Raw genomic sequence first — 11,441 nt, 5'->3', positions numbered from 1 at the left:
TTTTCTCGCGACAAGTCGTGGCTTAGCAACAAAAAAGTGCCTGTCATGAAGAATCAGTGGAAAGCAAAGCAGATTCATACGACAGACTAGTGAAAACTATTCCGGGTAGTCACTCATAACGAATGAAAATGCAAGTTATTTAAAATTGACCACGCTTCCATTGTCATTATCAATTTTATGTATTAGCCTTTGCTAATAATCGGTCTCAGTCACTATGTTGCAAGGTTTTCAAAAATGCTGATAACTTTATTGAAGTAGTTGATAATAACATGAAGTAAAAAGTTTTTTGAGAGCTCTCCAGCTCGCAAAAAGGCTTCAATTACTTCTATTGAGGTTGGTAGTTACAATTTTTTTGATCCTTATTGCTGGGTTGAAAGAGAGGGGGGGGAATGTCGTCAGGATTGTCAGACTTATTTACAGAATTCAGCTGAATTTAAATTTTGTTTTGTGGGCTGTGAATTGAAAATAATAATTGCTCAATAGCTCCTTGAGCTTGTATTTAAATTCGCCAAAAAAGGTTCTGACTCAAAATTTTCAGATTTTGATGGTGGGGATATGTTTTTAGCATATGAAGTTTTTAACGAGGGGGCTGGCCCTTCAGACAGGCTCCATGCATCAGATCAGGCTGGCCCTCAGCCTGATAGGCTACATGGAATCATATGCAGCAAAAATTGGGTAGAATTCGGTCTGAACTGAAAATTCCTGTGAGGCGGGGTGCCAGTTTTCACAGGTGTTGATGAAAGTATAAAGGAGGTTTTCAAAAATAGAAACTCCCTTCAATCTGACATGCAACTTCCTTAGGGGGAAAAATTGTTCTGAACCCTAAATTTAGAAAAGCACATTTTGACCACTTCTCCCCCCAAAAATATCGAGGATTGACGCCCCTGGTTGAGGGTGCGAGTAGTGGATTAAGCAAGTGACAAAAAATTACCTACACGGTTGAGTTATTCTTATTGCTACATTCAAGACACAATCATCAATTTGAGCTGTTCTTGGAAAACTAGGTTGAAGATCAGGAGAGAAAAGTAACTGCAAGCAAAACCTTACAGACTGGTGGTCTCCTTTTCATCAGTTTTGGAGTCCAGGATAATAATACAAATTCTGTCCTTGCATCCACTATACCCTCCCCCCATGGGCATAAGGAAGGGGGCAGCTCCCCTTCCTAGAACTTAAGTCTACACAAGATATTAACGAGAGCTTTTCGTATATTGGAATTTTTCTGTTGGATGTTCACTGGTAGATGGTTAGAAAAGCTGGAAAAAACAGAAACTTCCAAATACCATTTTCAATGTTGACATTTACGTTTCGATATTCAGTATTGATTTTTGGTTTGGTATGCAGATACATCAATTTAGATATCTGATATTGTCCAACTTTAAACTTTTGAATTGAATTCTAAGAACAAGGAGCTGTTATCTAACCGTAAGGTGATTTGTGTCAAATCGCTTTTAGTATGTTTATGTTTTCTGAAAATTGGAAGCATGATAGTGGATTTATTATATTATAGCATTGCAAGAAAATAATTCGAGTATAATAATCCAAGAAGATTAATGCTGAAGCTTACTGATGATTTATGGTTCTTGGTGATTTCTAAAGGAAATATACAACTTGTTTATGATGTGAGGTTTTGGGAACTGCTGATATAACTTCCACTCTCCTTTTATCCCAGAATCAGCCCCTCCAGATAAAATGCTGCCTACTGCCTATGCCATGCATCCCCTAATTATTTAGTAAATTTGCATTCCATTCTGATTCATAGATTTGATATTTCATTTCTATCACCTCCCCTCTGACTTAACCACCTTACACCTAAGATGCTAGTACCTGTGTTGAATCCATCAATTTATAATAAAATTTGCACTGGTATTGGCTACATATAAAACCAACAAGTTTATTAATGTATATAAATATAGACAAAAACAGGTAAATGGCACAGAGACAAAGGGTGAACAGACAGCCCCATACATACAATCACCTCCAAAAGACTAGAATGAACCGAATAGATAAAACTTAAAATGGCCACAACATATTATGACACCTTTTGAAAGCATCTTAAACCAAGAGTTTAGAAGGTCAGTATTCTGTATTATATCATTATAAAACTTGTTTCAGCATTTCCATAATAATACTTCTTAAGAGGAATCCAACATAGCTTGATGGAAATTCCTCTGACATAGGGGGAACATGGACAAATAAACATCTATCTCTATCAATAGATAATGATCGATAATATGTGAAATCACAAAGGTATCTTCCTGCATGGCCAGATGCACAGCAAACCTCTGAATTGGCATTGCAGTTAACAGCAGAAACGATTGCATCAATATCAATACCAGTGTTGATCACTTCACATCCATCAATTAGACACACATTATTTGCTGGTAAACATCCAGCAACATCGACAGAACTATACCCATAATTTCCCCCGCATCTTTCAATATTAACTTTTTGAGCAGACGAAGAAACTCCAATGTGAATGGTTATGTCTGGACAAATTTCATGCCACAATTCTGGAATTTGTTCCAAAACATAGTTATATTCTACAGGTATTTCTTTTGTAATTAACTTTATTCCAAGATCTGTTTCTATATCCTTAAGATTTGACAGGTATTTCACTGCTTCCCAGCTTGCATTGATCTTGTGCTCACGAAATGGACCAAAGCCAGTGACTAAAACCACAGGCTTGATACTTTGCTCCATTGAATAATACCCTACAAAAGACAAGCAGAATCAGTGTGCTATTGCACCACACTAGATGTGAAAGATGTATATTTAAAAACCCAAACTTTCAGTAATGAGCATTTTAATTCAGTAGCCTATCATAGCCTGCAAGGGGGTAAGAAAAAGCGATGAGCCCTTCTTCCTGGTGATTGTGATTGGTTGTACTGTTTTTCCTAGGTTATTGGATGGGTGAGTAGGGTCAAAGTGTTGTTCAACTGCTTATCTGTCTTAATTGCTAAAGCAGGAGAACAGTTTGTTTTTTTTTTTTTTCACCAAATAATTACCTTTAACACATTATATGCAATGAGCAAAGTCTCAAATGAACTAAAACCTTCAAAAGAACACTTCAAGTTATTTCCTGTAACAATTCATCATTTTATTCATCATAATAATCATTGAACCGATTGACAAAGACGACCATCTAAAGGAGATCAACCTGAATAAATTTGTAAGATCCAATGACATTGGATCTATTTTATTATATCTATTTATCTATTATATTATCTATTTCATCTATTTTAGACCATAAACAATCAACATGATTTCCTCTCTAGACAATCTGTCAAAACAAATCCTATTGAATCTTGAGCTTACATTGCTTATTTACTCAATAAAAGCCTTCTGCTGATATAGTGTTTACTGACTTTAGCTATTTGCAAAATGTATAACAAAAGACTTTATGTGAAGATTTATGCTAGCCCTGTTGGTGCAAGTATAGATAATGCAGGTTAAATTTTTTTTTAATACTGTATCCATATGAATGATGTAACCTGATACACCAATGATTAAAAATAATTGAAGTTGTGAATATTCCAGAGATCATTCTAATACAGAACAACTTAAATAATTTCAGCAGAAAGGCAAGAATTCCATTGATTGAATTGAATGGTGAAAATACAAGGAACCCTTAATATAAGTACTCTGGGATTTCACATAATGGGTTGACAATACAATGACAGTGGTAGAGTCGAGAACATACCTTGTGTTAAATCTTGTTGCTAAAGTAAGTAAGATTCTTTGGATTTTTGAGAAATTCTTGAATAGTTGTACTAGGTGGTTACCAAGTTTTTGAAGTAATTCCCATCTTATTCTTGAGCTGGAGATGTGTGCAGGCAATCCAGAAAATAAACCAGATAAGCAAGCTTTAGAATTAGTGCAGAGATGGGTGAGATCTCATCTAGATAAGCTAAATTTGCATTCTTCAACTTATGACAATAATTGAGGAGGAGTGATTCTCACCAATAAGATCCTGAATAGGAAAACCCTCCCTGGTTTGCATAATTTTGCACAAACAAGATGGTTTCCTCAATAAATTTTTAGGGAGCGTGCTAACACAAACACCAAAATATATTCTACTTAAAACTTATAATTGCTTATTGTAATAAGGTGAAATGATACTGTCTGAATGCCTTCAAGGTCATTCCATGAAAAGTTTCTGTAGGTATTATTCGACATAAAAATCAAATGCTGTTTTAATCAGATGATACAATAACAGTGATTGATGTGTTTAAGACTATGTCTGATTTTTATGTCAAACAGCATAAACATCAACAACAAGAAAAACAATAGGGAAATCTATTGACAAGACAGTGGCATTATATATTTGAGTGATAATTTTGACCCTTTGTCCAAGGGCTGTCCTCAGTAAAACATAACTATATAAAAGAAAAGAGACTTAAAATACAAAATGACCACTGAAACTAAAATGAAATAATTTAAAACAGTCCCAGCATCCTTACTTCAGTCAAGCTCAATCAGGACTGAACATTGCTGAAGTAAGGATGCTGGGTCTGTTTTAAAATATTCTGTTTTAGTCTTAATGATTGTATTTTATAGTAATTCTCTTTTTATATATTTATGTTTAGATGAGGGTGGCTTTTGGACATAGGGTCAAAATATTCATTCAAATCTAGAATTCTGCAGTCATACAAAAAAATTTCTCTATAGTTCTTCTTGTTGTTAATGTTCATGATTGAAAAGCAGTGTGGTCAATCCATTGAGGGCAATCCCTCTCACATATGGAATAATTTCTGCTTGGTTTAAGTTTTAGTGTTACTCCTTACTGTTAGTTGGAAAAAATTGTTTTTTATTGAATACACAGGGACTATTCATTATTTCATTATTATTTGCATCATTTTGTTAGGCTACATGAAAATCTTTATTTAGGACATTCACCTTCTAAAACTTTCATGACACCAATTAGTAGAGGAGTGGGGACCAGTGGAGGTAAACTGTCATCTCTACAAATCAGAAACTACTACATTAGTAAAACATAAATGTTAAAAAAAATGTTTTTAATTGAATACAAAGGGGTATTCATTATTTCATTATTGTTGGCATCATTTTGTTAGGCTACATGAAAATCTTTATTTAGGATATTCACCTTCTAAAACTTTCATAACACCAATTAGTAGAGGAGCAGACAAGTGGAGGTATATTATCATCTCTACATTTCACTACTACTTACTGATCTTCAGTATTATTAAATATAGGGTAAAAAGTCCTTGAATTTTTAATATTTTTATGAATTAGCCCCACTAGCACAGGCAGTGTAAAGTTAGAAAACAATTTTTACTCCATAATATGCTGAACAATTGTACCTAACACATTTTGTATGTACACCTGCTATACCTCACCCTCCCCCCCCCCCCTTATGTGCAAATATATAGCACAAATTGGTTTCTAAACAATCTAAAGTATTATATTTTCATCATTTTTATGATATTCCAATAGGAACAGTCAGAGATAATGTTTTACTTAGATGAAGCACTTAGCATAGGCACTATAGCATATAAATACCAGAAGATTTACCAAAAAGTGTCAAAGTTTATGATAGGCTGAAGTCAGTATTCTGTGAAAAGGTATGCCATTGAAGTAACAGAACTAATAATATACAGTCTTTGAAAATTATCAGTTAATCTTAAACTAAGTGGCTGCTTCTAAATAGCTGCAGCCTCTTTTTGAACGTTAAACAGACAGACTTTTGAATTTAGTGCTGCAATGGTGCTGTCGACAGGGTTGCAGGTAGATAAAAAAATCATTAGATGTTAAAAAGAAAAAATAAATCAGCAAAAAATCACTAGATTCTTCAAAAATCACTAAATCAGCTTATAAAATAGCTAAAAATGGTGCTGCAACAGAAGTTTATCTTTTGAAATCATCGGTTGATTAAATTTTCACAGCTCATATAATTGACTTACCAATAAAGTGAACCTACCAGCCGATGCCGTTTCTATGTTCTTTACGAATTAAATAATCGCTTCTACCGAAAATTTAAATTTAATCACTTTTTGAGTTCTTAAAAATGACGAATTTTCATTTAAAGTATGAGTTATCGGTCGTTTTCATCAAAATAATACAAAATTATTTATAATAAGTTTAGGTTGGGTTAGGTTGGGTCAAAAAGTGTTCAAATTTGAATTTGCTATTATTATATTCGTAAAGAAAATTAAAAAAAAAGGTATTGACTGGTATGTTCACTTTATTGATAAGTCAATAATATGAACTGCGAAAAATTTACCCACCGGCTTTGGTTGCTTTTGTCAATATGATTAGTTTTCTTTGCATGTTCAACACAGAGGCGCCAATGGGAAAAGGTTTACAACCCCCCCCCCCCCACTCAATAGATTCTCAAATATGCCTTTATATTAGTGTTACATTTTGTTCTAAATAGAAATCACCTTGGATTATGAAAAGAGTGTATTTTGTATCTTTATAAATACAATCAAAAATACAATTGGCCCATCCCCTACATTTTCTAGAATTGGCATAACCCTTGGAATTTCCCACTGATCAGCGAATCATGGCTAGTGGTACACTAGCTAATATATTTACTCTTTTAGGAATTTTTCCTTGTTAATTTTATACCCCCACAAATTAGAATATATTTCTTTTTATTCTTATTGAGCTTGTAAAGTTACTAGGGCGCCAGCTAGGATTTGGAAAATGTATTTTGTAGTGTTTTCAACGAATAAACGGTAATTTTTCCCTCCCTCTAGATTTAGAAAAATGTATTTGGCCGAACCCCAACAAAAAAATCGGAACTGACACCATTGCACAGGTGTGTAAATAAAAATTACAAGTGTTAGTGGTGCTAATTCATCAAAATGTTAAAAATATTCGTAGAACTTTTTACATTTAATAATATGGAAGATCAAGAAGTAGTTTTTGAAATCTAGAGAGGACAATTTACCTCACTCCTCTATTAATTGGCGTTATGAAAGTTTTAGAAGTTGAATGTCCTAAATAAAGATTTTCACTTAGCCCAACAAAATGACGCAAATAATAATGAAATAATTAATAGCACCCTTGTATTCATTAAAAAAAACAATTTTTTTCAACTCCTAGTAAGGAGATAATATTGAAACTTTATGAACGGAAATTATTCTGTATATGAGAGGGATTACCCTCTCCTCAATCCTTCGTTCTCTAGGTCAAAGTTTTTTAGTGCTTTAAAAAAGTTTATCATTCGAATTAAAAAGCCCCCCTTATGTTTCAGGCAAGTGTTCTTATAGAATTAGGCAAAAACCTGAACTTTAATGTAAAGAGTGAGGGATTGAAAAAGGGGCAGGTACCCTCACATACAGAGTAATATCTGCTCGTTTTAGGTTTTACTTTTTTTCTTATTTTTTTTTTTTGTTGAAGAAGACTTGTTTATTATGTTTAATTTCTGATCGTTTTTATAATGACAACAGGAGTCTGCCTGCCCTCTCCATCAAGATTTTCCCCCAGAACTTTCCCCCTCACGAAAAATTTCTTTAAGAAAAATTGCTCCAGCCTGAAATTTTCTATTCCCTGAATAATTCCCTCTTCGCTAAAAACTCCCTCCGGTAAATTTCCCCTGGACAATTCCCCCTAAAAAATTCTTCTGACTTTCATTTGATGAAAAAAATTGTTTTTTGTTTATATTCTGATCTTCATAAAATCGTGCCAGAGCCCCCTTCCTTGTGAAAAGTTTCCCTCGCTTCAGAAGTTCCTCCAATGTAACTCCTTTCCCCAGAAAATTCCTCCCGTGGAAAATCCCTCATGGAAATATAGCCACTGGAAATTCTCTCTCCACTGAAAATTTCCCTCGGAATATTCTGTCCACAAGTAAAATTGAGCAGCCAAAGAGAAAGTAAGACAAATAAAAGGAATTCAATATCTCAATTCCGGAAAACTCCCCCCAATTCATATAAAATTTGCCTTGAAAAATACCCCCTCCCCTTGTAAAATTCTTCTACACAGAAAATCCTTTCCATGGAAAATCCCTGCTAAAAATACCCCCCCCCCCAACGCAATTTTCTTATATTTACCGATACTAAACAATATATGAAAACAGTGGGCAGCTTGCATTGCTTACAACCTTTTCCGCAGGGCTGTGGGGTCATGTCATCCCTAGACGCATGGTTATTGGACATTCCAACTATTCTGATCAAATTGCTGTCTCAAAGTTTTGACGAGAAAAGTTTTTTTTTCTATTGGTTGAAAAGGACATAAGAGGAGGCTTTTGTCCTCCAATCTTTTTGTTCACTTAAAAAGGGCATAGGGACTTTTAGTCTCCGTTTGAACGAGCTCTCTCTTGATTTTCTAAGCCCATTGGTTTGAAACAATTATTCCCTGGGGAACAAATTAAAACGTATCCGTGATATTTCTTGTGGCCAAAAAATACAAAAACCTATATTTTTCTAAATAAGTGGTAGAAAACTTTGTTGTCGGGTTCTCTCATATGTTGAATTTGATGGTATAATGTTCATTAAGATAACTTGACTTTTAACGGTGTTTTCCCACTTTCAAAATCAGGGGTACATAACTTTTGGTGAGTCATATTAAACTGAATGAATCTTATATATTTAGAACCATCATTAAAAGCTAATTCATTTGAGGCATTAAATGTTTTCAGAAACCGTTTTTAGAGTTTCGGCTAGAATTCGGGTCGAGCCGATGGAACAAAGGGAATAGTTTTCGGGTTTCTTTGCTTTCGATGAAGCTTCCACTAAAAAATATATTTTACTTTGAATAATTAGCTTCTCTTATTTATTCGCTTGAATTTGTGTGCCTTATCATGAAAAAAAACTAGATTCAGGAAAAAATCACTTGTTTTCTAGAAAAATTACTAAAAATCACTAGCCAAAAAACCCACTAGGCGATGAAAAAAATTACTAGAAACAGTGATAAATCACTAGTAGTGCATTCAATCTCTCCAAAATTACTTACACCACAAGATAAGCCCAATTTTTTGTCTTTAGCATTTCACAAGACGTGAATGACGACAGAGGCTAGTTGGATTACTATCTGAAACGGTATCGGTTCCTGCTAACCCTGAAAATGCAGGATTACTGATGATAAGTGACGTCAGATATAAAGAAAAATTTAATCTTTGGAAAGATGGAGAAAAATTTCTAAAATCATATGCAGTGAACAAAATGAGACACTAATTGTGAAAGCTTTAGGGTTTGTAAATAAGCTATATTTACACTGGAGTACAAGTGATTAATGTTGTTATTTGCTTAGTAGCTTACGGTATTTCAGTTGACAAGTTACCGGATAAGTATTTGTTGTTACCTTTTATAGATTACACCCAGGGAGCATATTATTAAGCAGATAAGGGACACTCGAACGCACTCTATGGATGGTATTCCTGGCTAACAGCATACCTTTCTACTAGTTCTCGATCTCGCCGTCATTTCAATCTTACTTTAGACCCAACGTTGCCAACATTTTGAGATAGATTGTACCAGTTTTTTGACTAAAATTTACCACAAGAGATTTTTGTACTATCCGTACTATCTGAAGTGTAGGTTAAAAATTTGCCACACGCGTCTCTTTGCGACGCTCGCCGGCAGTTACGTCTAATCTTGAAATATAAAATAGAATGCTTCCATTTTGGGCATTAAGGCAAATAATAGATAAAGTAAGGATCCCGATAACCTAGAACATAAGATCACCTATAGGGTGATTAACAAGCGTCAGAAGCTACAAACAAAACATAGCAGCAATTATGCCATTAAAGTAGACGACTTCTAACGCTGGTTTTGTTCTGTCCGACAGCTGAGAAATTTTGCATCAGCAGCCACATAAGTGCGCGGAAGAACAAGCAGGGTTAGAGCGAAATGCCCGAGCAGAGGAAAGCGCTTTCCTGTAAATCCGAGTCCAAAACAAGGAAGATGTGAGTCAATTCAAATCCGAAACTAACGGCAAGAGGTTAATCTCTTCCACTCTTGGACGGTATCTTTCAGGTTATTTTAATTAGTAAAGTCTGAAACTGAAGCAGAAGCGGTTCCAAGTTCGGATGCCGAACTTGCCATATCTCTATTGCCATAGCATATTTGGATGAGACCTATTAAAGTTTATTGTTGATGAATGCCAGGAGTTTAAAAAACGCTTCATTTTTCATCATGGAGCAGGATCAAAAACTTGCCGCAATCTTTCTTAAACAAAACAGTAGTGGACGGAGACAGCGTTTCTTTAGTAACAATCATGACAACTCGGCCCCCACCATCTACATCTTGAAATCGATGGAATAGTTGGTATCAAGTGGGCTTATGAGGTGGGAACCATTTTCTTTGGTATGGCTAGGCAACAAAAAGTAGGATGCTTTTGTCTTGTACATTTCATAAAAGTAACGATATGTATAAAATGAATCTGGGTGTCTTCTTCCTGAGATTACCTGCTTAGGGCTTACACATACTTCAAATACATACCAGGAAGGCAAAGTAACCTTAAATCCTTTTACCGATAGAAAATTCTTGGAGCATTTACTTATTAGTATAAACTAACAATACTTTTGGTTGGTATAAAAGGGGCTATGGATTTGCAAGATTATTATTATTTTTTTTCTTAATGGAATTCATTTTGATGTTCAAACTACGTTAATAGATCGCAATGATTGCACTTACTCGATAGGTTATCGGAATTAATTGCAGTCAATTGTAACGATACCTGTTGAGCCAGATATGGTTCTGGCCTCTATTGCATCCAGGGCAAATCTGGATCAGCCCCCTCCCTGTTTCCCAAAAAATGTTAGGCCAAGTTTTAACAAAACTTTATTGGTTAACAAAATTAGATTCTACTTATAAATTAATTAATGAGTTATGTTTTATTTTTTTTTGTAGTGTATTATTTAAATTATATAACTATTATTAATTTTTTTAGTTTTACCTTTATTTTATTTCACTAATTAATCAATAATTTTATTTTCATTTATTAATAACAGTGCTCTCTACTTTATTTTAATAAAAACAAAGTTTCAAAAATTACAAAATGATTATAGCCTTTAGATTATTTGTTTGAAATTTTGTGCCACTAGAAATTCTGCGGCAAGGACAAGTTCCCGCTCTGTCCCTCCCCTAAAACACCTCTGTTTTGAACGCAGGGATAGAGTAGTTTGTCTCGTTGGTAACGTGATCAGTCCCGTTAACATTTGGAACTGCAATCAGCACTTTGATTGAGTTGACTATAGTGAGGTCAACCAGCGTAGTACAGGGTCCGAACATACCCTTCCTCTTTTTCTTTCTATACCGCCTCTTTAACTTGATTCGTTTCTCTTCTTTGTCTCCTGTGGCGGTGATCCTTTCAACTGATGGTTGTAAAAATTCAGCGTAGAGCTCATTTGAATGAAGTTTTTCGATCAGTTTCCCTTTTTAATAAACTAACGTAATTACCACACCGCTAAAAAGTTGTGGTTTTCACTATTTTATGCCATAAAAGATAATTTTGGATCGATATATATATATAACCCC

General features: G+C 34.5%; 1 protein-coding gene across 5 annotated transcripts in view; it reads right to left on the bottom strand.

Annotated features, from left to right (window-relative positions):
- Window positions 1–1,877: 1,877 nt before the first annotated feature.
- Window positions 1,878–11,441, bottom strand: part of LOC136034768 (pyroglutamyl-peptidase 1-like) — a 92,866-nt gene continuing 83,302 nt past the window's right edge. For 3 of the 5 annotated variants that reach the window (XM_065716173.1, XM_065716174.1, XM_065716172.1), the window contains one exon: window positions 1,878–2,711. In XM_065716173.1, the coding sequence (XP_065572245.1) occupies window positions 2,095–2,700 (606 nt within the window). In that variant the 5' untranslated portion in view covers window positions 2,701–2,711 and the 3' untranslated portion in view covers window positions 1,878–2,094. Of the gene's footprint in view, window positions 2,712–5,532; window positions 5,749–11,441 lie in introns of those variants that run through there. The other 2 variants (XM_065716171.1, XM_065716175.1) reach the window with 2 other exon arrangements.

This window comes from Artemia franciscana, chromosome 13 (assembly GCF_032884065.1).
Source record: "Artemia franciscana chromosome 13, ASM3288406v1, whole genome shotgun sequence".
Lineage (NCBI taxonomy): Eukaryota > Metazoa > Arthropoda > Branchiopoda > Anostraca > Artemiidae > Artemia > Artemia franciscana.
The sequence above is the reverse complement of the archived record's forward strand: the minus strand, read 5'-3'. Positions and strand labels throughout refer to the sequence as shown.